Source organism: Triturus cristatus, chromosome 6 (assembly GCF_964204655.1).
Source record: "Triturus cristatus chromosome 6, aTriCri1.1, whole genome shotgun sequence".
NCBI classification, from domain to species: Eukaryota; Metazoa; Chordata; class Amphibia; order Caudata; family Salamandridae; genus Triturus; species Triturus cristatus.
Window position 1 is genome coordinate 1,845,742,286 of NC_140589.1, and position 26,919 is coordinate 1,845,769,204.

The 26,919-nt window shown below is 42.0% G+C and overlaps 1 protein-coding gene across 2 annotated transcripts in view; it reads right to left on the reverse strand.

Moving 5' to 3' along the window:
• IFT172 (intraflagellar transport 172) overlaps window positions 1–7,774 on the reverse strand; it is a 1,173,227-nt gene extending 1,165,453 nt beyond the window's left edge. For both annotated transcript variants that reach the window (XM_085613308.1, XM_085613307.1), the window contains exon 1: window positions 7,643–7,774. In XM_085613308.1, coding sequence (XP_085469434.1) covers window positions 7,643–7,681 — 39 coding nt within the window. In that variant the 5' untranslated portion in view covers window positions 7,682–7,774. The remainder of the gene's footprint in view (window positions 1–7,642) is intronic.
• Window positions 7,775–26,919: the final 19,145 nt, after the last annotated feature.

A 26,919-nucleotide genomic window follows, 5' to 3' on the forward strand; every position in this document is an offset into this window, starting at 1 on the left:
CTCGCTCTGCTGCACAAATAGATGAACCGCCGTCCACTTACCCCACCGAGTTCTTTATGTTGTTCTGAATTTCTTCCAGACTCGGGGGCACTTCTTCGGTTTGCACAGTGGTGCGGTAACTTTCCTCGTAAGTACCACAAGTAAACGAGTCATTACATATAAAGTATGGAATGATGAGAGACAGAGAGACATTAAGAAATTTATGACATGTAGCACTCCATACGTAGTTTACTGTTTGGTATGTCCATGCTATCTTCGATACGTGGGGAGCACCATCAATCCTGTGAAGATGCGTATCTTAGAACATCAGAGAGCCATAACCAGCAAAGACACGAACTATCCGGTTGCACGTCACTTTGCCAGTCAACTCAATAGTAATAGATCCTTACTGCAATACTTCTGTTTAGATCACGTCCCGAAGAATATAAGAGGGGGCGATAGAGAGAAGTGTTTAAGGAGATTGGAATCGCCTTACATCATAGATTTACAGACAAAACATCCAGGAGGTCTGAACAGTGGGGAGGAGCTTGCAGTTCACCTATGAACAGTAGTAAAGTGGGAATAATGTAACCTTCATCAGAGGAGAGAACAGGACAACAACATGTATATAATAGTATAAACAGGACAGCCTGTTTAGGCAGAATCAATTAGAATAGTATTATGGGAAACGCTGGGATGCATGTGGCACGTCATAAAGAAATATCTGTAAAGCCTGTGCCCATTCAGGGCAATATAGATAGGAGATCTACGATCATGAGTATCAAGCATAAATAGAACGCGCAGGATAATTATCGAAGATCAACATTTGTTAGATCACCTATTGAAGGTTAGATATTGCAGTGATTAAACTCAAATAGAGTGTAACATTTGTTGGAATGACCAATATGCGCGATAATTATCAGCGAAGAAAAGCAGATCTCTAATTGACTCGCTTTAAGGAATGACTCAATGTTTGCCTTAAATGAAATTTATGTTTTCAACATATAGATTAATAAGGTGTATTAACCCCAAAGATCTACAGAGTTAAATGGACTGCCTATGAAATGTAAATAGATCGAAATGCGGACTGAAACATGTTTAAAGATGGCGCTCGTAGTAATGTAACAGTCCTTTGTCGTTGCAATGAAACTGACATGTGTTATAAAGTTGCCACGGTAACGGCGCCCGTCGACATTGACGAAGGCTGACGCCGAAACGCGTTTGTTGTTGATTTATAATTCGCAATAAATCCTAAGGTGGACTTAACCTAATGAGAGTGCTGGTCCTAATTTACGTTTGTAAGGAGCTGGAGATATATATATATATATATATATATATATATATATATATATATATATATATATATATATATATATAGCCTCGGATGTCTGCGTGTTGTGGCGTGCAGCCGAATTGCCAGGGGTGCTTGTTGAATGGTCACCAGAGAGTATAAAAAGATCACTAATACCTACTGCCAGTCACCTCCGGTTGCAGGTTTTGAAAGACTGGGGTACCGACGGATAGGTAAGTGAATTGACTGCCTTTAACCATTTGCTATGTTATAATGCTAAGCGTGTAAGACTTGCAGATTCAGCCCCAGCCCCTCTTACCCATTAAGTAGTAAGTTTGATAAGGCGTCCTAACTTTCAAAGTCTGACCGCGACGTGCTGTAAAAGAGAGAGGGCATTTGCTGTTTATAGCTGGCTGCGGTCTTGCACAATGTTTCAGTTTCTATATGCCGAGAGGCGTTTCATTGGAAGAAATGTTTCTTGAACGAGTAAAGGAACGCACACGCTGTTGAAATTTGTTTCTCAACTGAATTCCAGCATAGCCGGCCATGGCAGTGCAGAGTTCAGAACTATCCTGTTTTAAACTGCCGAGTTGCACCATTTAACACTTGATGCTCTTTGGTACAGTAAAGATAACCACATAGTTACGTTGGTTTCGGTCAGACTCCGATTGATAATTCAATTAATTCAAACAAAGCACCATGATATTAAGGAATACCAAGGGGTATAGTGTAATATTTTCAATATTTTCATTCCTTGTGCGCTCACCATGGGGATAACAGTCCATTCTATACTCCAGGTGACAACGACACACTCACTTTTAAGTCAAACAATGAGTGGATGTGTTTCAAGTAAAGAAAACAAACCTCTTTAAGCACTTACATATATGGGCGATTATTCGATTGCATCAACATTACATAGATGCACAGGGACTATGCCATTAAGTGCTTATATTACATGAGGAGATTCAGGATTATTATTATTACTCTGGATGCTCATGTTTAAAGATATACTCACTCACATTGTCAGCAAGCACCTGGGCATTCCCGCATTGCCTCCTTTTTTAAGATTGCAATGTGAACAAATTGTTTTAAAATATTCCCAAAGTTGCAGGAACAACAGACTTAAGATTTTTCTTTTAGTCTGACCCATGCTAACATTTCTTTTCAGAGCGGTGCCTCCCATCCTGAGCTGTTGCCAGGTGAGGTGAGGCGTCTTACTCGTAATTTACGGGTAAGTTTACTTTATATCTCAAATTTCGATGTACGCCGTAGGGTACGCCAAATGATAAGTATACATGACTTACGAATTTACAAAGTTATTAGACACAAGAATTTGATCTCTTTGTCTTTCTTGCTCTCCACGGGTGTCACCAGTATATCGTACCAAAAGTGAGACTACTGGTGATGTAGGTTGTATTTGTTTCAAACTAACCTTCTTGTTATATATAGTTTTTCACTTTATTACGTAGTAGCATTTAACATCTAGGTCCTGAGGAAGGCCACAACACCATTGGGGTCACACGGGCCGAAACATGTAGACCAGTTTACTGGACAGATGCAGTTAATATTTCTACACCGCACATGCAATGTTTTTAATCATTACCCCAAGAGTTAACTAATAAAGCTCTTTTTTCACTTGAGAGTTAGTTTTACACCACACATCCCTCCTTTTTCTCTGCGCATATTACTCAAGTATTTTAGTGCTTTACATATTTTGGATTTTAGTAGATCCTATACAAGAGTAGTATCTAAAAAACATCCCTGAACTCCTCCCTCATAGTGAGGGGGTTGTAGCCCTTGGCTGCACTAGGTGTTTCAGCCAAGAGGAGAAATCCCAGATGATGACGCATGCCACTTCGGTGGGTGATGGGAATCGCTCCTTATTAAAGGATTCCCCCAATGTATGATTAAGAGCTTTTGCTTGTGTTCTATATCTTTAGTGCTTTTTTAAGCCTGCTAAACCCGCAGATAACTAGGTGCTTTGCAATAGTTGTGTTGGGTAAATTATATGCGCTGGTCTTAAAACTTCCCTTGGACCCTCCACTCCCGGTTTTTGTATTGGGCTCGTAGAACGGCCACGCCTGGACGTATTTGCATAAAGTTTCACCTGTTTCTCATAAAACAGAACGGCACTCCTTGTAGTGCGGTAGATTTCATTTATTATAATTTCATCTGGCAGTTATATAGCGTCAGCATGTTTATATCTGCCAGATGAAATCATGATAAATTAAATCTACCACCCTACAAGGAGTGTCATTCTGTTTTATACGAAACACGAGAAACTATTATATATGTATAAAGTTTCTCCCGTTTCATATAAAACAGAACGGCACTCCTTGTAGAGAGGTAGATATAATTTATTATGATTTAATCTCGCAACTATATAACGTCAGCATGTTTATATTTGCCAGATGAAATATAATAAATTAAATCTACCACCCTAAGAGGAGTGCTGTTCTGTTTTATAAGAAACAGGAGAAACTATTATATATGCATAAATTTCTCCTGTCTCGTATATTATATATATAAAAATTATACACATCATAGTTATAACTGCTTTTCCATAGAAGGAGAGTTTTTTGGTTTGCTAATAACTTTGTCCCCATTCGACAAATCTTTCAAAACTTTCAAAAGAAAGGTTCATCTACCTCAGCTTCTTACTCAAATGTTTTGGGGTGATCTGTCAAGCAGGGCCCGAGAAAAAAGTGGAATCCCAGAACACAAAATCCCCATGCATTTTCCATAGACTTCATTTGACAAGGCTGCAGTAAAAACTGCTGAACTAAATTACACCCAATTCAACAGGAAGGTGGATTTTGCTCCGCAGATTATACTTTCGGTGATTTGGAGTCAATCCGTTCAGTAGTCTTTGAGAAAAATATTAATGGCAGCCATTACAGGACTAGGGAACTTATGCCTGAAGTCTCAAAATATCGATTTCTATAGATAGATATATATATATATATCCAGGGTAGGGATACCATGACCCCGTAGGGGGGACCCAGAGGGACCCCTCCCCGTGCCGAAAACTAAGAAAAAAACAGACAAAAATGCCACGATCCTGCAAGACTCTTGTGGGATCAGTAAAAAAAAAAAAAAGTGGCCAGACAGCATTTATTTATTATCAGCTTTGGTGAGCCTACCCCCAGGACCAAATAATGTTTATGGGGAGAGGGGGCACACAGGCCCCCTCCCCCAGCCATCAGAGGCACACCCCCGGAGCCAAAAATACTTTGCATTGGGAGCATTTTTAAATCTCACACCAAGTGGGAGCAAACACCAACTCCGCGCCCCACGGGCGAGAGCTTCAAAAAGGCTCAAGCCTCCTGGGAGCAGACTTTAGATCTGCTTCCCTGCCCGCAGTGATACAGGCAGAGAAACTGATCTAAATATTGCTCCCGCCTGGAGAAAGCAGCATTTTTAGCTGCTCTCTGGTGGTGGGAGCATTGCCGACTCAGGCTGGATGCAGGGAACAGACTGGGGCCGCGGGGCTCCCCCAGCAGCCACCAACTACAGCATGGTGGGTGCCACAGGTGGGCACTAGGGCACCCACCCTTAACAGCGCCAGGCCCCGGGGATGGGGTTCGCGTATCCAAAATCAGCCTGGGGAGGGGGGCTGAGTGCCCACCTCCCCCTGTAGAATTTTGGCTGCATGCCCCCCTTTCCACTGTAAAATGTAATGGGGCCAAAATGTAATGGGGCCAAAATGTAATGGGGCCGGTCCTGGTTGATGGGGTCCCCAGAGCCAAAATTAACATTTTGAACAACAACAACAAAAAACACAGAATTTCAACAGTTATATAGTTAGTAGCACTAATTATAATTTGCATCACTGCCATGCACGGCCTATGATCTCACATATGACATCATTCATGATATGTTCTATGACATAATTTATGCTATCATTGAAGCTTCTTTTGCATACATTGCTCTATAAACAGGTACACCATTAGGGCTATCAAGGTAAGTCCTTAATAGTTCTGACGAATATGAAGCATTTTTACTACTGTCATACATACAACCACCAAAGGTAAAGCAAGATTATGTTATGTGTAACATTGACTCCATACCATACAGTTCATGGGTAGCTGAGTTAATGTTGAGTATTAAGCACAAATGAAAGGGTAACCTATCCTGCACACAGTGTTCAATCTGTATACAACTGTTCAGGGAAAACCAAATTCCTCCAGATACTCAAGCCCTGTACTAGAACTAATGCCCTACTAATGAAAGTCTTTACCTGTATCAAACCCCCGAAAGCCTCTGAACCTTAATTGAGAAATTAAATGGATATGATTAGAAAAGTGGGTACTGTTAACATTGTTTACTCTATGGAATGAATTTACTTTGTACCACACTGTATGCAGACAGTGAAATTCTCATGAAAAATACACCAAAGAGCATTAAAAAGTATCTGCTATGAACTGAGTACACTCTATGCAAAACTTGTCCAAACAGCGACTATTCACTTAAAATAACCAAGGCCTAAAGGTGATAAAGATAATATTACTTACAGCCTTCATAAACTTTACAGATAGCCCATCTTCTGAAGCAAAACAAGCCTGGTGCACACAGTCTTCTATGTTATGTAGAAATTGTCATGCTGAAACGATTCTGTCTAATAACTCAAGGCAACTTACAATACTCATTATGTAGTGCATATAATCTTTGCCCTGCTGGAAACTTTCTCTGCATTACCAAAAAACTTGTCTAGAGCATAATGAACACAAGTCAACTGTCACCTGCACACAGAGTTACTCTTCAATATAAAGATATATAATGTGTTCAATACCTCTATACACCTGGGGTGCATTAGGAGAACATTCATTTTGGAAACACTTATACCAATTACCAGGACACAGGTTGTACAAAATTAGGCAGAAAAGAAGTTTAGTAGTTACTAGCCACTATGTAAACATAAAACAAAAACACCCATTAGATGATGTCATCAGTAATGTCATCAATGGTGTCATTTGAGATTTCATCAGTGATGTCATAAATGAAGTAGGAACATGTAATTTGGGTTATCACATGTGGGATCATCAACAGTGCATGGCGGGAGCGCAAGTTATAGTTAGCATAACTGGTGAATTTCTGTATGTTTTGTTAGTTCAAAACCTCAATGTTGTCACTGACAAATTCACCTATTGGTGACTGTTTTTTTCAGTGAATATATATACACACAGAAAACACATACACACACATAAAGTAATTTAAACGTTTTAAGCAGACTGTGAATTAAACATTACTGTGGTCTGTAGAAGAGGCGGGTTCTTTAGATTGTCTCAATCACTCACATTCCCTTTTTCACACTGCTCTCTTCTGCAGTCTCTTCGTGAAAAATGTACACACCTTTCCTTAAGAAACACTCAATCTACATATTTAACACCTCTTTTCTTTCCTCTTCAGTATCCTCTTTTTACTTGTGCCTGCATGCACTTCTTTGCAGCGTTTTTGCTTCACCAATCCCTTCCACACATAATGCACCCACTCACCTATACGTAATGCATTTTCTTTAACTCTCACCCTGTCAATATTTTGACAGCTTTCGCACACTTTTGCTTATAATCACAATTACACTTGGCACACCTAACCATTGCTCTCTGTTCTGTGCGGAGGAGTCAAGGATTGTATAATCATGTATTCTGAACCACTCTATGACGCACTGACATGCACTATGAAAAATTCACACAGCGTTTGGCCTGAACTCTAGACCTCTCAATCCTGTCCTGGCCCACTCACAAACTGAACTCACACAGGTGCATAGAAGCAAATCTTTGCACACTGTGCACTATACAAGAGTAATATGTCAAATTAAAAATCTGCAGAAACACACCATCCTGGAACAGCAAGAGTAAATTAACTCTGAAATGTAAATAGAAACAACATTGCTCTTCTCGGGCTGAGAAGGCAGTGTTTGTATGTGTTGGCTGTCACAGGTGGTAGAGCACAAGAGGGGGTGTGAGTGCTACGACATTTACAGATGAGGCCCCCTCCCCTGCCCCCAGTTCGCCACTACGCATCACTTCTCATAATGGTTTGGTCTTTCATTACCTTCCCTACGATTTAGGCACTAAAGTGTTAGTTATACATTCAAACCCTACAGTACAAAAACATCAATACATTACTTTCATTATTTACAGTTAACAAGCATTAGCAAAGTTCAGTTCAAGCAGCTATTTTACCCAACACTTTTTGTTTTTATCGGTTGATTCTTTAGTAATCCTCTAGTTACGGGATCGCCCTTACTTCTGAAATGCCCCATCCCCATCCTCTAAGCCACTTAGCCTCCTAAGTGCCCTTACTGCCGACTGCGGCCCCCGGCATCTGCCTGCTTTCCTCCCTCTCGGCGGTATCACGCCCCCTCCTCACCTGCGGGGTGAGCAGGGTCTTCATGTGTTTGAGCTGCATGATGCTGCCTCCCTCGAGCTGTAGAGTACAGCGCCACTGCTCTCAGGTCCTCTCCTCTAGGCCGAAGCCCCGCCCCTTCCCTGGTAACCCGGGGCAACAAACTGTACACTCTCCTAGTGGCGCGCACGGATGACGACCCACAGAGGTCATCGGATGCGCCGAGCACCATGGCAACTGCAGAGGGCGAGGCCTAGCGACGGCGTGTAGTGACTGTCACGCAACGTACGAAAATTACGTCACATGTTAGCTAATGAGTATGAGTTACCCATAGAGCTGTTCAGCAGCGCGCAGCCCGAAATCTGTTGCTCTTGAGTTGTTGTCATCTTCATTCTATTGCTCACAATGATGCAAAGAAAATCCTTGGACTGCGTTAGCTTTTCGCACCTGGGCTTGAGCGTCCAGCTCTGTTTCCAGCTGCAAGGTCACAAATCCATGCCCTAATAGCCGTGTGTCATCCAGGCGCGCAACGCCCATTGGGCTCGAAGGGCCTCAGCGACCCCTCCTCTGTCGTGTGTCAGCCCGGGCTGAGACAGCTTCGCGGCGCACACACAGCCGCACCCGAGTACTTCACAGGTCTTTAAAAGACCATTTGCTTGTTTACGAGACTTTGTTAATTTTCAACCCTTTTTAGAGCCCCTGCAGCTCTACTCTGCATGTTGCTTTTAGAATTAGACCCCCCCCCCGAACATTTTTCTTAACCCCCCTCCACCCCACCGAAATATGGCTCTAGTTGCGCCACTGGTGTCATCCTGCACTTTTCCTCAACATGTCTAAGGCTGTAGTAGGTTCTTAATAAAGAATTTCCAACCAGAAGTATAAAGTAGAATGATGTTTATTTCAAAAGCAGGACTCACGACCATCCACTCCTGGATCAACTGCTGGCAATCAAATAATGCCCACTCAACACACAATGAAAAGAACACCACTACACAGAACATTCCAACCCAAGATTCCTTAAAGCCATATACATATTAAACAACTACATTACTACATATTACACACCCCCCTTTCCATAATAAAACAATAAAAAGAAAACACTTACATGAATAACACATGATCAATAGTACACATAATCTCTGGAGTGAATGGGAGCAGATCTCACTCTTGAACTGCTTCTGATTGAATTGTCTCCACCCCCACCAGGACTTGTACTAAATGATGGTACTACCCTTTCCACATCATTTTGAACATCACCTCTGTCAAAGTTATCACAACTCCTATCAATGTGCGTTAGAGCATCCAAATCAAACCAATCCTGTCTTTCCCCCCTTTTACACAAATCACTTTTTTGTAAAATGATTTTTGCCTGTTCCTTCGTTACCTTCACTAAGGCATTACTATTCCACCATCCCCTGTCCTGAAGTAAGACAGCTGTCTTATAGATTGTCACAACTTTTACAGGTTCGGAAAATTTAGAACATCCTTTACTGACCTTCTTAGGTTTCTTAATTAAAACCCAATCTCCAACTTGCAATGTCCCTTCTTTCACATGCATTCTACTATCATAATTTTTTTTATAACTATTCTGTTTTCCTTCAACATGTTTCCTTACCACATGTAAGTCAATATTGTGAAAGCGATCACATTTATCCAACAACCAAGTTGGACTAATTGCAGAAATGGGTCTTCTTCCTCTTAACAAAACAAAAGGTGCAACACCAGTGGTGCTTTGTGGAGTAATGTTATAATTCCAAACCTTAAAATGCAAATAATCCGCCACATCCAATTTATTAGCTACAGCTGTTTGTACCCCTTCTTTAATCAATCTATTCGCCCTTTCCACCAATCCATTAGAAGCCGGACTATACACTGGTACTCTAATGTGTTTGACATCATGTTTACTGAGAAAATTAGTAAATTCCTCAGAGACAAAATGGGACCCATTATCAGTAACTACTTCCTTAACTCTTCCTTCAGTGTAGAATAAATTTTTTAAAAATACAATAACAGAAGAAGAATCTGCACATCGCACCAAAGCAAAATACAACCACTTAGAATAATAATCGATTGCAACCACTAAATACCTTTTGTCACCACCCAAAACATTAAATGGACCTGTAAAATCGAGTCCAATTTTTTCCCACGCATTGTTAGGCCAATCCACTGGGCACAAAGGAGCTGTTGAAGTTTTCCAATGTTTGTCTGAACACAAACATTCTGCACACATTTCTACATATCTCTTAACCTGTCCGTCAATACCAGGCCACCAATAAATCTGTCTGATCTTCTTCACTGTAGCTGATATTCCTAAATGTCCCTCATGAGCCAATGAAATGATCTTGGACCTGAGGCCAACTGGAGGAACAAACAAGTCTTGTCTCAACAATATATCATTAACCAATGACAATTCCGATGCCACCTGAGCAAAACATCTCAACTCTGTAGACATCCCCCTATCACATGGCCACCCCTCAATAAGACATTTCTTTACTTGAACCATGCAATCATCCCTTCCACAGCACTCAACCCAATCCTTTTCCGATATCTTAAGTTGTTCATTAACATCATTGACAGTAAATACATACTCCACATCTTCCCATTCTACTTTTCCACTGTCATCATCCTCTGTTGTCGGCAACCTAGACAAACAATCCGCCCTTACATTCCTTCCACCCGGAATATACTTAATATCAAAATTAAACTCCTGTAACCTAGATAAGATCCTTATTAATCTTGAAGAAGCCTTATTAGAACAGCTGTCACCCAGCATGTAAATCAAAGGTTTGTGATCCGTGTGCAATTCAAATCTTGTTCCCCAAATATACATTTTAAATTTCTCCGAAGCCCAAGAGCATGCTAGTGCTTCTCGCTCAATCGTGCTATAATTCTTTTCAGCACTATTTAATGTGCGTGAAGCAAAAGCAATGGTGCATTCCTTACCATCTAACATTTGGCTAAGAACCGCCCCCAAACCTTTAGCACTTGCATCCACCGTAATAATGCATTTGGCTCCTTGTGTAAATGGTTTAATAACAGGAGCTGAGATAATCATTTTTTTTACAGATTCAAAAACTTTTTGGCATTCATCCGACCAAATATATTTCGCATTCTTCTTTAGAAGATCTCTCAAAGGTTGTACGATGACAGCATATCCTTGAACAAACCTTGCATAATATTCACTCAACCCCAAAAAGGACCTAAGTGAATCTTTATCCTTAGGAACACTAGCATCGTTGATACCTTTCAATAAGGACACCTTAGGTTTTATGCCTTCCGCTGAAATGTTATGTCCTAAATAATTGACTTCCTGCGTTAAAAATTTACATTTGTTAATATTCACTGTCATCCCATGTAAATGTAACTTCCGCAAAACACTCTCCAACAACGTAACATGTTGTTCCACACTCTCTGTATGCACTAAAATATCATCCTGGAAAGTTTGTATACCCTCCAGATTCCCAAAAATTTCATCCATTAGCCGTTGAAACACACTAGCTGCGGATGCCAATCCAAACGGCATCCGCTTGTACATGTATACACCAAAAGGTGTTACAAAAGTTGTAAGGTGTTGAGAACTTTCAGCTAAAGGTATCTGATGATACGCAGAACGTAAATCGATAGTAGAAAAGAATTTACTACCCCCTATTCTGGCCAACATTTCATGTATTCTAGGGAGAGGATGGCAATCCACCAAAATATTCCTATTAAGTACTCTTAAATCCGCACACAGACGTATATCGCCAGAGCTCTTTCGTGCCACCACTGCAGCCGAAATCCATTCAGAGGACTCAACCTGTTTAATTATGCCCTGAGAACACATGTCTTCTAACAATTTCCTGAGATCTTCTCTAGCTGAAATAGGTACAGGTCTAACCTTCTGTATCACTGGAATAGCGCTACTTTTCAACTTAATAGTGTGTTCGAAATCTTTAATTAAGCCAACCTTGTTTGAGAATACATCAGGAAACTTCTCTAACAACTTTTGTGTAAAACTATCCAAGATAGTTTCTTGAACCGCAAGGACCGGCATTTCGCCAATAGTAACCGGCTCATCATGTCCTGGTTTTAACATAATCCCTAACAGAGCTTGATCTTGCCATCCTAAAATGTCGCGACCATTGACAGCCACATAAATTTTTGTGTAAATACTCCTTCCTTTGAATAAAATGCTATCATCAAAATAGCCTTTCATGATTATATCATATTCACCAAATGCTTTTGGATTAATAGTGGTAGTCTTTAACAACTTTCCTGACCAGAATTTATGGAAGGTTTTTTCAGCAAGAATTGTTATAGGAGACCCTGAGTCAGCCATGACATTTAAATTGATGGCCCCTATTTTAACATCACACAAAGGACCCTTGCAACGTCTACCCGAGTTCCCTAACATATTGACTTCAATCGATGCTATAGATACATTGCTTACAGCATCAGACAAAATATCGTTCTCCACTTCAAGTTGGCTAACTCTAAGTTTTGCTTTGCTAGCGTGGCACACATTATAAAAATGTCCTACTCTTTTGCAGTTGTTACATCGCCTGCCCTGAGCCGGACAATTTGGAAAATTACCCAAATGAAACTTAGAGCCACATCTATAACAGGTCCCACCCACTCTTTTATCATAACTCTTCTTTACAACATTTTTATGTGAGACTAAATTTACATTAGTTTCATTCATTTTGGAAGACATTTCGACAACATTCACACTGGACGTTGAAGTGTTGGTGGTAGTCGTAGACTCCGATAAAATTTTTGAAGAAACTACTGAACGTTCAATACTTCTGGCTATGTCCATAACTTCATCTAAAGAAGGATCCTTGCATGTCAAAATGCGTTCCTGAATTTTCTTGTTGAAACAATTAAAAACCAACTGATCACGAAGAGCAGTATCTAAATAATTTCCAAATCCACATTTAGCTGCAAAAACACGCAACACTGCTAAATAGTCTTCAATTGATTCATCAGAGGATTGCTTCCTTTTGAAGAAATTATGTCTCTCAACCATAACCGATGGTTCATCCACATATTGTCTTCCCATTCGTGCTAATGCCTCTTTGTACATATCCCAAGTATCATCACGTGAAGGTGCAGGGTAAATGGGTAAATTATCAAAAACTTCTTGACCCGCATTACCCAAATGGTTAAATAACAATGCTTTTTTACGTGATGCAGGATATTTGGTAGCATCGATGGCCTCAAGATAATTTTCAAAAATTCTGAACCATTTACGCCAAGGTTTGATGGGTTTTCCGGGTATCTCTAAAAACGGGGGCGGCTGCATTACATTACTACTATTACTGGCAGCCATAATACTTTACAAATATTAAAACGAGTAATGAGTCAAATACTAATGTGTCCGTTTATTCTATAACTCTCCAGTGTTTGCGTAAAGTGTTTCCAGCAAATAAACCCCAAAACGATCAAAGAATAGACTGCCAAACGCGTTAAAACGAAGCTTTTGTTGTTGCTACGATACCAATCCAAAATGGCGGCGCGTTGGGTCACGTTGCGTGACCTTGCGTGTGACTTCACACGTTACGAATAGTTCCAAATGACGCGCAATGAGTTTCTGAGGTAGCAAGAGAATGTCCGCACCGCTCGAAAAATGCGGCCGAAGCAGCTTCCAACGGTGAACTCGAGGTACGTGGAATTTACTCACATACGAGTTCACACACGTCGCACCAAGTTTCTACTTCCTTCTCTTTTCTTCCTTTCCGTGAGAATCGGAACACCCAGGTTCCCAAACAAGTAGAGTAGAGTCCAGATCAGGCGCTCACCATCCGGTTCAAGAATCAAGCAGAGTAGGTGTCGATGTTCCCATTAAGCCGAAACGCAACACGGCTCCACAGCAGATCAAATGCACCATGCAGTAAATCCTGATCTTCAAGAGTTACGTTAGGCAAAAAAAAAAAAAAAAAATATATAAATCCACTTTCCTTGACCTGCGGTCTTATTTTCCCAATGTCGGTGAGTCCATCATCAATCCCAGATCGTCGCCAATATTTGTAGTAGGTTCTTAATAAAGAATTTCCAACCAGAAGTATAAAGTAGAATGATGTTTATTTCAAAAGCAGGACTCACGACCATCCACTCCTGGATCAACTGCTGGCAATCAAATAATGCCCACTCAACACACAGTGAAAAGAACACCACTACACAGAACATTCCAACCCAAGATTCCTTAAAGCCATATACATATTAAACAACTACATTACTACATATTACAAAGGCCCAAGTATGTTTTCCGCACAAACTTTAGTGCCAGACTTGCTTCAGCAAATACTGACCTTCTTTTTGCTCCCAAGCGAAGTGTGAAACTCCTTTAACGGTGTTTTGGAACACTATGCCCAGGCCATGACAACTAACAGTGCAGATTAAGAGCTCTGGGGTACAGGCCCTTTTTCCTGCATCTGAAGTTGGAGCAATTTCCTATTGATTCTCCTTAGTAAACAAGTATATTGTGTCATGTCCGTGCACTTTAAATCCTCCTGAATATAAGACTTATATGTGAGGAGTGCCTCAGTGCCTGTATACCTGGAGTGCTGTGTGTGTGTTAATATAAGGGTCTCCTGGTGTGCATGCAGCCCAGGCTTTATAGGGCCCTGAAAATGTGTAGTTTTAATCCACAAATTTAGATATCTTCTGTGCCTTGCACCCTCTCCCACTTCCTGTACCTTGTAATGTAAGCCCCGTTTTATGTGTCTGGTTTCGATATCACATCAGCCTGTGGCCTTAGCTTAGAGCATGGTCATGGCCACACAGCTAACGAGGAGATGAGTTGCCCACCCATACCGTGGTAACCTAGGTCAAACCCTGGCTAGGAGAACAGAGCCATAGCAACAGACACTGGCTAAAGGAATGTCTGGGACAGATATGCGTACATAGTGGACAGTAATGGTTACAGTCACCATATACTCAGTGTGATTGAGCATATTATGGGAAGTTGGCTTCCAATCATCTGAATTTCTCTAATAGTAAAATGCACTTGCCGTTGATTGGATCTCTGCAACTTTGCAAACGTGGCATTGAATCAATGCGACCAGTTGGTTTGACATCAACTGCCACTGTTTCTGGATATAAGCAGACCCAAAGTGCCAGGTCAGATGTGCATTTTTTAACTTAAAGGAGCACTGTTGTCAAATCTTTAGCGAATCTGCAGGTGTTTCCTGGCAACAAATGATAGTCCATCTCGCCCATTGAAATCTCCTGTAGCTCTTTGTAGCAACAAATTCGAAGAGAAGTCCAGGGGGAAAGGAGAATGGGAAGAAAAATCCTGCTGAGTGGTGCCCTCATTAGTTAGTGACCACCTTTTGAGTTGTTTTGTTTTGAGTAGCGGGAATAATCCCTATAATAGAAAATCTTTTAGTAAGTAATTGATAAGCATAGTGTGATAATTTTCTATAGAAAGTAACATATACCTATTCATAGGTTACCCATAGCCTCAGCTAGGTTTCTCTGTGTAACTATAAACATACAGGGCTCAAGTATCTGAAAAATTAATAATATCCTTTATTCAAATGGCATAAATACAATACCAATTATAGACACAGTATGTTAATACAGTACCTGAAACCAAAAACAGTCTTTTTTTATTTGTTGAAAAACATTTTAAGTATTTCTCCATAATCAAGGTCATAAACATATAGCTTTCTCAGAGAGAGTAATCACTGTACAGAATCTGTGCAGAGATAGTCACCCCTCTTCATCCCCTTAGTTCCCAATCCCGTTTCCTGCTCTGGGATCAAACAAAGTCATGATTTTGCCATCCACAGACTCCGGTTATGACCTAGTGGTTTCCAGAACATTCTGCTGTATTAGGTCCAGTCTCTTCAAATCTTCAGATGTGTATGCAGGCAGCTTCTGGCCATATAGATCAGGCTCTCTAAACTTACGCAGGTGTCTAGTCCCTTTATTCCACCCCTTTAAAGTGGGGGGTGCTTTGCTTTTCCAGTGTTTTGCTGTATCTCTTTTGCAGCCATTAGAGCAATCCAGAGCAGGACCATTTTATATCTATTACTGTCCAGGTCAGCCTTTATATGTAGCAAAACTAGCTTTAGGTCTCTTGGGATACGCCAGCCCAGCACCTCCCCAATTATAGAAAGCAGCCCCTCCCAGAACGAGGTCAACGCCCCACAAGATCATGCTGTATGTAGCAACCCTCTCTTCGGCACCGCAGACATCTCGGGTAGGGCGCCAGCCCCTGCTCGACAACCTCTCATCTGGGATGTGCCAATGGAGATAACGCACCTAAATGAGCCTTAACTGTGTTGCAATCGCCCCCTATCATGGTTAAGAGAGGGCTCCCTCCAATACTCCTCTTCAAATGGGCCTAGATCTGGTTTCCGGCCTCCTGCAGCTGTGGCAATGTGTCAGGGGTGTTGAGTACTAGGGTACTGCAAATCCGTGAACTCTTAGGCGGACCGATTTCTTCCACCGGTAATTTATCCTCTGGGGGGTTGGTTGCCAATGGATCCACCAGGTCTCCGATGTAAGGTGTCAGTTTATGACGTAGTTGGAGGTACCTGAAGAACTGAATGCAATGGAGTTCAAATTCCATTTGTAATGTCGCAAATAATGTCATAGTGTTGCCCTGCATCCTTCTCCTAACTTGAAAATTCCAATGGTGTCCCATGAGCGAAAGACCTTCAGGCGGCTCACCTGGGGGAGCAAGTTCTCTTCCCATAAAGGAGTTCCCTCAGAGACTCTGTCCTCCTACCCCAATGATTTTTTCGTGTCTTGCCAGGTGTGCAACACTACTATGGTGGTTGGGGGGAGATCTAGTGTATGTGTGCCTCCATAGAAGAGATGTAGTAGTGACACACCCCGCATCGGCCATTGTTCTATGGCAAAGGCCATTTCCGGTGTCATGTCACCATTCATGGACAATTGTTAGCTGTACAGCCCTTTAAAATGATGCCATGTCTGCCATCAAACCAAAAACAGTCTCAGAGTAAAAGGGAGCTGTTTCCTCACAACACAGCGACTCAGTTATACTGAAATGCTCCAGAGATCAATAGGATATGTTTCAGCACAATCCTATCATAGCCTTAAGTTATTTAGAAATAAAGTCTTTCTGTAGATGTTTAGAGCACAATTCAATAATTAATAATTATTTTGCTTGAAGTAACTATTTCTCATTACATCTACTAAGAAACAGAAGGCAAAGGATACATCTATAACGTTTTTTCGAGGTACTGGACACTTCTTCTGTGAAGATTTCACAGAGATTTATTCAGAGCACTTGGGAAGCACTGACAAGAGACTGAGCAGTTCTATATTTACTGAAGGCTAAACATAGTTGGCACACTAGAAATCTGATGAGACTACCAAATCACACAAGATCAAAGCTATCATATTGGATTAGAAACAAGACCTCTTAATAACATAACATATATAAAAGTGTGTCCTCCATGTTGGTATAGGAAACAAACATTATAATATCTGCTATTGACAAGTGTAAGAGAAGGTCAACAGGTACTGCGCAACAACTGCTCATGCAATCTGTTCATGTCTGCCCATAGAGCTGGCTTTTACACTGGGAGTGCCCTGTGCAACAAACATTTTTGATGACCCCGTCATGATCTCCTCCTCGGATTTCCTCACTACCACTGGGCAAAAGCACCCCTCTTCTCTCCATAGCCCCTCTCTCCCATACATAGTAAAGCGCTAGTAAAGGCTGGCTTTACTAATAAGAATGTATATCTACCCAAAAGAACCCTTTATAGCAATATTTGGAATAGTTAATGAAAGACTGGGGGAAAAACATAACGTCATAACCTATTTTATGCAGTTTACCTGCAGCTCTTTGATGAAAGTTCATAACAGTCACTGTTCTATATTAGGGTTGTATCTTATGAACTGCAATAACAAAAGGATCTCTGTGACAAAAGCAGTAATACACTCACCTATCCACATAAAATACAGATCTGTATGGTACGCGTTCTTTGCAGTAGGCATATTAACCCTCTGAGCTACATTATGGTGCGTCAAAACTACCCCTACACAAAACTTCAATCCCTCTCTCAAACAGGAACATTAATAAAAAAGAGTTATCTTGACATCTGCATTGCTATCTGACAGCAGGACCCATGAGAAACTCTGCTGCAGGTGTTTATTCATTTTTAAGTTATTTCTAAGTACAATGCCCCCCCCCCCCAGAGATCAGCATCCCTTGCTCAGGTCAGTGCCCAGTGCAGCCGCACCAGTCGCACCGCCCTAAAGCCGACCCTACCTGCCCATATAACCTATCCTCTTTTATGTGTAGTGATTACAATCTTTACATAGTGTTCTGGTGCCTGACAGTCCCTCCCCATTCCCCAGGCCCTGCCTAGTGTCGAACTTATGATGCTTTTTTTTATGATTGTTCCTTAGGACCATAACATTTCCAGTCCATAAGATATTGAAATGACCCTCACACTATACGAGAATCAAGGACTGCTTATACGTCATTTTCAATGGCATTACCAGAAATCATAAGTGGAGGAGGCTGCACTAGATGAGTACCTGGCCTGACTGGGTTTGGAAGTGCCACATGAAAAACAGGATGCGCCTTCATGGAGCTTGGTAGTTACAGTTTAATTGCAGTATCATAAATCACTTTAGCAATAGAGAATGAGCCAAAGAAACGAAGCTGGAATTTTCGACTACCATTTGGGGGTAAATATTTATTCAATAACCAACCTACATCTCTAGGCAAGTACTTGGTTGTGGTACATCTGTGCTGTTCTGCATATTTCTTTTATAAGTCTTCGGCTTTTGAGAAGACATTTTATACTTCTTTTTTTCACAGCAGTGAGAAAGCGCATTCGTTCATCTACTGAAGGTATAGGGGTAGCAACAAGTGGAACCTCCATAATAAAGCGTGGGTGATATTCTTGGATACAGAAGAGAACAGTGATATATACCTGTTGAGAAATATAGGGTCGTAAATTATGAAAAAATCAGAAAGCCATACATGTTGTTCCCAAGCTGTTTTTTCCCGTTGAAAACAACATACATACCTTGCGAGATCTTGATTACGCTGTTGTGTTTGTCCATCCATCTGAGGAAGGTAGGATGACGACAGGCATGCTTTAGTGCCCAAAGCAGAGCAAAGAAAAGCACAAGTTGGACACAAACTGTGACTTCCTGTCAGAAATGATTGTGGAAGGTAAACCATAGAAATGAACCATATGTTGAAGAAACAGTTCATCCTCCATGCTAGTAGTGCACAATGCTTTTGCAGGGACAAAGGGGACTTTAATTGGAAAAATAATCTAGCATGCTGTTAGTATAACTGTAGTCAAACAGCAGATGCAATGAAATAGGTGAAGGCAAAGAGCATAACAAGCCTACAGGCCTTCTGTCATTTTTAGACCTGGAGCAGACATCACAGGTGGATACATACTTCTGTAAATCTTCTTGTAATCTTCCCACCAACAGTGTTCTCATATAAGTTCGTCTGTTTTCTTAATAACTAGATGCCCAGCTAAGGGTAAATCATGTTATCTTGCTTTCTTCTTGTATTGCCAGTGTTCTTTTAGTTTGATCTTCAGACTGTGTTCCTTGATATCTGGACAGAGCACCTGCCTTGATTTTAGGAAGGTAACTCTAGACGAATTAAAGAAATGGTCGGAACAAGGAGGGGTACTGACTGATCAGGGTTGGATGACTAAGGGCAAAGAAACATGGTTTCTTCCTGATTCGATGGTACAAGTGATCATAAATACCGCACATAGTCCTGCACACCTAGGAGAGAAAGCAATGCTAGACAGCTTACAGAATATATGGTTCAACAAGCACCTGCGTGCAGCAGCGAAACAAAAGGTCAGAACATGTATGATCTGTTGCCAATTCAATCCAGGTAAAGGCATTCCAATGGAACAAGGTGGATTCCATCCACCTGACCACCCTTTTGAAGTCCTCCAAATGGATTATATCCAAATGGACAGATGTAGAGGTTACAAATATGTCCTGGTAGTAGTGTGTTCCCTGACACGATGGACAGAGGCCTATCCAGTCCCTGATTATACTGCTGTAACTACCGCCAGACAATTGGTGCGAGAGTTTTTCCCACGTTATGGATTACCGCGTGTCGTATATTCCGACAACGGTCAGCCTTTCTCCTCTGAACTCATGAAACAGGTGTCCCTTCTGTTAGGGTATACCTGGAAGTTCCATTGTGTACGACATCCTGAGGCAGCAGGCCTTGTAGAAAGACACAATCAGACCTTAAAGATAAAACTAGCAAAGATTTGCGCAGACAAAGGTGTAGATTGGATGGTAGCCCTGCCGGTTGCCCTCTTTTACATGCGAATGGTAGCCCATTCTAGAACAGGTTTATCTCCCTATGAAGTGGTCTTTGGTAGACCACCGAATATGTGGGGCACTCCAATGCCTAAAAAGATCACTGATGTTGATAGTAACATGCTGACAGATTACCTGGCTTCCTTGATGTCTGCACTACTCTCTTGTCGTTCGCAGGTTGCTGCCGCCTTCCCTGACAACACCCAGGTCAAGGAACATTCCCTCGCTCCTGGGGATTATGTTTTAATAAGGAACTTTGATAGAACGAGCCCTCTTGAGCCGAGGTGGAAGACGCCAAAGTTGGTATTATTAACCACGAGGACCGCTGTTAAAGTCGAAGGACGGAAAGGATGGGTTCATCTTCATCATTGTAAACGCTACTTCGGGAATAACGATTCTTTTAAAAAGGACACAAACTTTTCAGACTTTGAGCCCCCTTTACTAGAGGAGACTCCCCAGCAGGAGTACAAAGCTAAACTTAGATCTAAAAAGTCAGAACCCGTTTGATCAATTAAGTCCACTAGGTGGTGAAGCGGTTGAACATGTATTCTGACTTGCATAAGATCTTGGACACTACTAAAGAGAAAAAGAGCAAGATGAAAAGCAAATACTGTAAAATATTACGTGGTAGATGTATAGTGACTTTGATTTTTCTATCTCTTCTGTGCATCACGATAATATGTATCAGCTTAATACTACATGCTATTTTTCCTCCTATTGCCTCACTCTTACACTCTTGATACTATAATGCACACATTTAGTGATCTGCCATCCCATGAGCTATCGTATCGACTTGCCTTACGCAACAATACCTTTATTCAGATGCTGCACCATTCACATCAGACTAGCAATGCTACAGACTGCTGGGTCTGTGGCCGACTTCCCCCGTATCAGAAGGTGAAGGGAGTGTTGCCTCTTTTCCCTTTTCCGTTCTCCCATAATGGTTCTTGCGGAGCATGGTTTGCCTTAATGACATCCATCAACGGTGATGCCAAAGAATGTCAAGACAAGGAGTGTAGAGGTGACTGGGTATGGGGTAACTTGAATAAAGTCATGAATAAAGCATGTTTCCCAGATGAAGAAGGTCTTCCCCAAAGGAAAGGTACAGATCTAGAAGATGAAGAGTATCTGCAAGGAAATGTGACCCTCGACTTTATAGTGTTGAATGTCAAGCCCATACACAATTTAGGTCCATCCTCAATTACAGTCCTGCCAGTAAAAGGGAACTTGTGTGTCAGAAAAGAAGGCTCAGTACATTTGGGGCACAGCGAGTGTAATACTATAATAGTGTTTAAAGACAAAGGAAAGTCCTATTTCAGAGCATCACGACACACCTACTTTATTTGTGGCCAGACAGCCTATGTGCAACTGCCCTTAGACTGGGGTGGGACGTGCTATATATCATTTCTTTTACCACCCGTTTTCTTGGCCCCATCGAATTATCATCAAAATCTCCAACTAGCACTTATCAGACACAGACGAAGGCTCGATGCCTCTGGCATTGACCAGACTGAAACAGCTTGGGAGCAATATACAGATTTCAACAAAGGATTCTTTTTCTTCATAGGTCCCGTCCAGAATAGTAAACTTATCCGCAGGCTAACAAGGATTCTAGAAACAGTTGCTAATGAGACTGCATCAGCCCTGGGGAACTTGACCCAGGAACAGTCTGCTATGAGAATGGTCGTTCTTCAGAATCGTCTTGTTCTTGACGTCATCCTGGCGGATAGGGGCGGGGCTTGTTGGGTCATCGGCTCCAGCTGTTGCGTTTTCATTCCTAATAACGCACCGTCTGTATACAAAGCAATAACAAGACTCCACAAGATTGCCCAAAGCATACACCAAGACCCAGGCACGTGGACTTGGTCCAGTTGGCTCTGGGGAATAGTATCGGCATGGGGATGGAAAGTGTTGACCGTCTGTGGGTTAATACTACTGATGATATTCAGTTGTTGCCTATGTCTGCAGTGTGGCCCGGCCATTTGCGGCCTGTGTGCTACTGCATGTGTTCCACATCCCCATTTACAAAGCATTGAAAATGGTAAAATAATGCTGCAAGAACAGATTGACTGTCTCATGAGAATAGATGTGACATGAGGGTCCACTAGGGGACAAGGAGGGAATGAGGAAATTAAAATATCATGAGGCCTATGTGTCCCCGTGTGTTCCCCGTCACTCATGTGCACATACATGTAACCTATGTATTTCCCCTCCATGGCCTGTCTATCATGATGCTTATGCTATAACGTGGCCTGTCATCATCCAGTCTCCCATGAGAGGAACGACAAATCTGCACTGAGGCCTACACGTTTTGCATCATGTTTTCCCGCATTTTCATGAAAGCCCATTATTGTGGCTCAGCCAGAACCGAAAAGAGGTTTCAGGCCTCAGAACGCTCTGAAAGCTGCAGCTGCGTATCCTTGGCCTTGCACACTTGGGCCTCAGCCAAAGGGGCCCTGTCTGAGGTGCCGAGACAGTATTAAGCACGGTTATCTGCTTACTCCTACTGAAGCCACATTCCTGCCTGGAGAAGGAGGAATAAACACGACCCGTCTGCAAAGGAGAAAGCCTAGCCTTTCTGTCTCTTTTTGTGCGATTGCAAAGCTCACGTCAGTGAAAAGCCCATAGCCCCCATGTAAGGCCCACGCAGTAAATGAAGAAATAGATGCCACATTGGCTCTTGGTGATGGGCAACCTATGTCACAAATCAGTCCCTGCTCCAGACTTTAGATATCAGATAATACAAGATGTGCTGGTCGCTCTGACACTGAAGGCCTCACTTCCAGACTCCAGACTCCCCGGTTGCATAGCAACCCTTTCACACGTCAGTTACACGTCATGCTCGAGTTGAGCACAAGTAAGGCAAAGTTCCAGTAAAGTTCCAGCTGATCACGCAACCCCCTCCAGGCATCCACCCACCTATGACACTCACCTATTATCATCAAGTGGACGCCCACCTTCACGCCTACTTACACACCCACATGCTCTTATCTCATTCTCTCTTGCTCCGCCTGAAGCACTCCTGCTTACGTATATTATTACAATGTATATATACTGTACTCTGTGAATAAAGTTTGAGAATATTCTGAGAAGACCCTTCCTGATCCCTTGTGGTGATGGAACTATTCTCCCTATAACTCGAGTTATTGGAATAAAGCCCTTTTGAACCTGATACCACGGACTCAGCCTCTTGCTTCATGCATGATCATATTGATATATAGAAATTCTGAGCGTGTAATATTTTATTTACGACACCAGTCCAGGGAAGACCTGGCTTGGCAGTTCATTCTGGACTGTTCCCATGAGGAACAGGGTCAAGACTCATTTGTATATGGCTGGGTTTGAAATGGGGTGACGAAGTGACCTAAAGAACGGTGATGGATTCAACTCGGATCTGTGACTAGGGGTGAGTGTCTAAAATGTTCAGTGCTCCGTCCATCATCTCCTTGTGTTTGCTTTGTTCGCCCTCAGTCGGCAGGGTATGCCCAGACGTTGGTCCCTTGCTCACTTTGTCACTGGATTCAAGCTAGCCTAGCTGATGAATGGTGTTAGCCCAAAATCGGTCCCAGGATGCTTGATTCTGGTCCAGGGAAGACATGGCTTGGCAGTTCGGTCTGGACTGTTCCCATGAGGCACAGGGTCAACACTGATTTGCATATGGCTGGGTCTGAACTGAGGTGGCGAAGTGAGCTAAAGAACAATTATGGATTCAACTAGATCTGTGACTGCGGGTGAGTGTCTGAAACGTTTCAGTGCTCCATCCATCATATCCTTGGCTTTGTAATGTCTTGGTCGTACCATCCCCTAGCTGTTACAGTCTTGTTTTTTTTACCGTAGCTACGTGTGGCTGAACTCAGCACAGGGTGATACCAGAGCTTACTACGGACAGCTGTATCCTGGCAAAATCACAGTGTAGCCAGCCTGCTATTTGGGTTATTTTCTTATATTTGTTATAATTTAGCCTGGGACGCATGCAACACTCACCAGACTACGTCCCTTTTGCAGGAAACAAGCACATTCCTACCTATATATACATTCACTACACTCTTTCAGGGTTTCTCAGGACATTCTGAAATTAACATTATTACACAGGCACAGCTACTTTGACTTGCGATAAAGTGTCCATCAGCGTGTCACACATAAGGCACTACAAAGTCACACATACACACACTTCAGTTATTGAAATGTCACACTTAAGCAACCTGGAACCTTGGCAGCGATGCGTGGGGGCCCCCTCTATGTACTTTGCAGGGGGGCCCCTTCCAGTTTCATTACGCCACTGAACAAATCAAAGAAGCTTTTTCCATTTATCTTGGTTTCAGACGAGTTTGCAGCTCCTTGTTACTTCACAGGAGCCGCTGATGTGTGTTCATAGCTCTGCAAATGCTAGCTACACAGGAATACGCTCCCCCCACTACCCACGACCTCCTTCGGCAGACAGGACGGATTTTGCTGTGAAGCAGGAGAAGAAGGTGAACACAGCCCCACTCACCGTCTGTAGACGCAGCTCTCAACACACGCTGCCCGGAGGAGGAGCGTGGCACCGCCCCCGCTGCAGGATCGACACGCCCAAGGAAACAGAGTGCACACACACGCTCTGCGCTCTGGTTGGGCGCCGGGAAGATTTCAAGTTCTCAGGTAGAAGGCGAGACGACACAGAAATATCCTTCCAAAAAGGAGAAGCTCCAGGTAGAAATTGTCAAGCACCGAGGGAGCGTTAAGGAGGGGCTTATAACCTGCCCTGCGTCAGTCGCTACTTACAGGCTCCACTTTCTGTGACCGCCCTGGAGGCTTCTGTCATACCACAATAGCACAAGGAGGGGTAATCCAGCTTGTGTGTCCATCGCACATACATGACCTTACCTCCTGACACCACCATGACATACTGAGATGACTGGTAATGGATATTGTTTTTTAATGGTTCTGTTGTTCAGTGCCCTGTAATTTGCATAGTTTGCCCCCTTTTGTTTGGAACAAAGAACAATGGTGAAGCAGCTGGGGACGGAAATAGTTTAATAAAGCCATTTGCTAGGTATTCATCCAAATATTTACAAAGTGTTCTGTCTCTGGCTTAGTAAGTGCATACATGCAGCTGGAAGGTATTTGAGTTGCTGGTTCCAGGTCTCTGCAGCACTTGATGGGCCAATAAGGTGGGAGTGTTTCTGCTTTTATTCAGCTGAGTACGTGCAAATAATCAAGATTCACCTTCGGGATAACAGACCTTACAGATGGTACTCTGGTTTCTTCTTCCTCTGATGACATCACAGCCAGCATGAGACACTTCTCTGGTGCAGCCATCTTTCCCACTTCCTCTAGAGGGGTTACCCAGCGATCAGCCATAAAACATGAGGATGAGACTAGGACTGTATATTGATCCGACTGAATACTAGATCTCCGCTATGCTAACAATTGAATATCCATAATGAATCGAAACCATGGGACACCATAAAGATTAAAGCAAACAATTTCTTTATGCATAGGAAAAAATGTAACTTTTAACATTTTTTTATTTATTATTTACCAGTAAAGCAAAACTGAGTACATTTCATACATGACATAATACAATATTCCAAAATATACAACAAAAAGTGGCTGAATATTGATGTCAGGCGCACACCTACTATTAAATTAGAAATCGATCTGCAAGTATCTCATCCAGCCTTTGATGCTCTAAAATGGAAGGTGGCCACACACAGCCTTCAACAGCCAATAACAGCTCTATTTTTAGAAAAACATTTGAGCGCACTATGATTAGAATCTCGCAACAACATTCTGCATTCTTGCATCTTTTTAATTGTATTCCTCAAGCCTCTAGCCAACACGTGTTTCGTCGTAGTAGCATTATGCCTTCGACTTCATCAGGGCTCATAAATATTTACTTCACCACACATGTCTGAATTACATCCCACAAAAATATTTAACTTAAAAAGTATATCTTTTGAGACTGCGGATAGTACTCCACGCACAAAAAGGGTATCTCGAGTTGGCGTTCGTGAACTCTTTTTGTACGTGGAGTACTGTTTACAGTTTGGATAACGGCTTCATATCAGAAGTCTTGGTGCACAGACAAGACAATTTTGTCCGACTGCTATGAGCCATGATAGTAACTGAAATGAATTAGAACAAGGTATGGATAAACAAGCATTGGCATAGCCAATAGGTCTCGCCTTTGGGATCTTATAAGTGTTTTGCCAGACCTATTGGCTTTGCCAATGTATTTAGGCTATGTTGTAGAGGAGTGTACCTGCTGTGCAGCATGTTGAAAATTTATACTAAAGTAATAAGTAGTTTTTGTTATCTTATATGGCCATCCTGTGAATGTTGTCACAATAAGTCTCAGACCCATGGCAGATATAATCAAACATTGTTGGCGATTGCTGGATATGTAGTGCCAGTACTAGGTATAGAGAACTGTGCTTCCCTTCCCTTGATGGCCCCTTTTAAATGCTAATGAGGTTAATATTTTTGCAGCCGTAGTTATTGTCGCAGATATTGTTTTGTAAAGTACTTTCGCCCACCCCTGGGTCTTTTATGTGCATTTAAACAAACCTCTGAAATATAAACATTGTTGCACAGATACACACACACAAACGTGCAAGCATAAAAACATAGAAACATGCACGCACAGACAGACATGCACACATTTGGAAACACATCCACCTGCAGCTGCATACACTGATAGATGCAACCACACAAGCATACATATACACACTCATGCACACATATGTTTTTTAATGCTCTGTGTCCTGTATTTTGATAGTAGGCACCTTATACTTGAATGTTTTTGGCATGGGTCTTTTAAGGATATGAACGTTAATGCATATTAACACACCCAAAACATTTACGCTTTTTGCACCATATATTCTTAAAGTTGTGCCTTGTTAGAAATTACAAAAACAACAATTGATGGACAGAATGCAGAACAATGTCATACATTCACCCCAGTACAGAGATCTGGGCCTAAATCCATAGTTTTTTTGCTCACCATGCCATTCCAGTTTGAACCCAGCCAT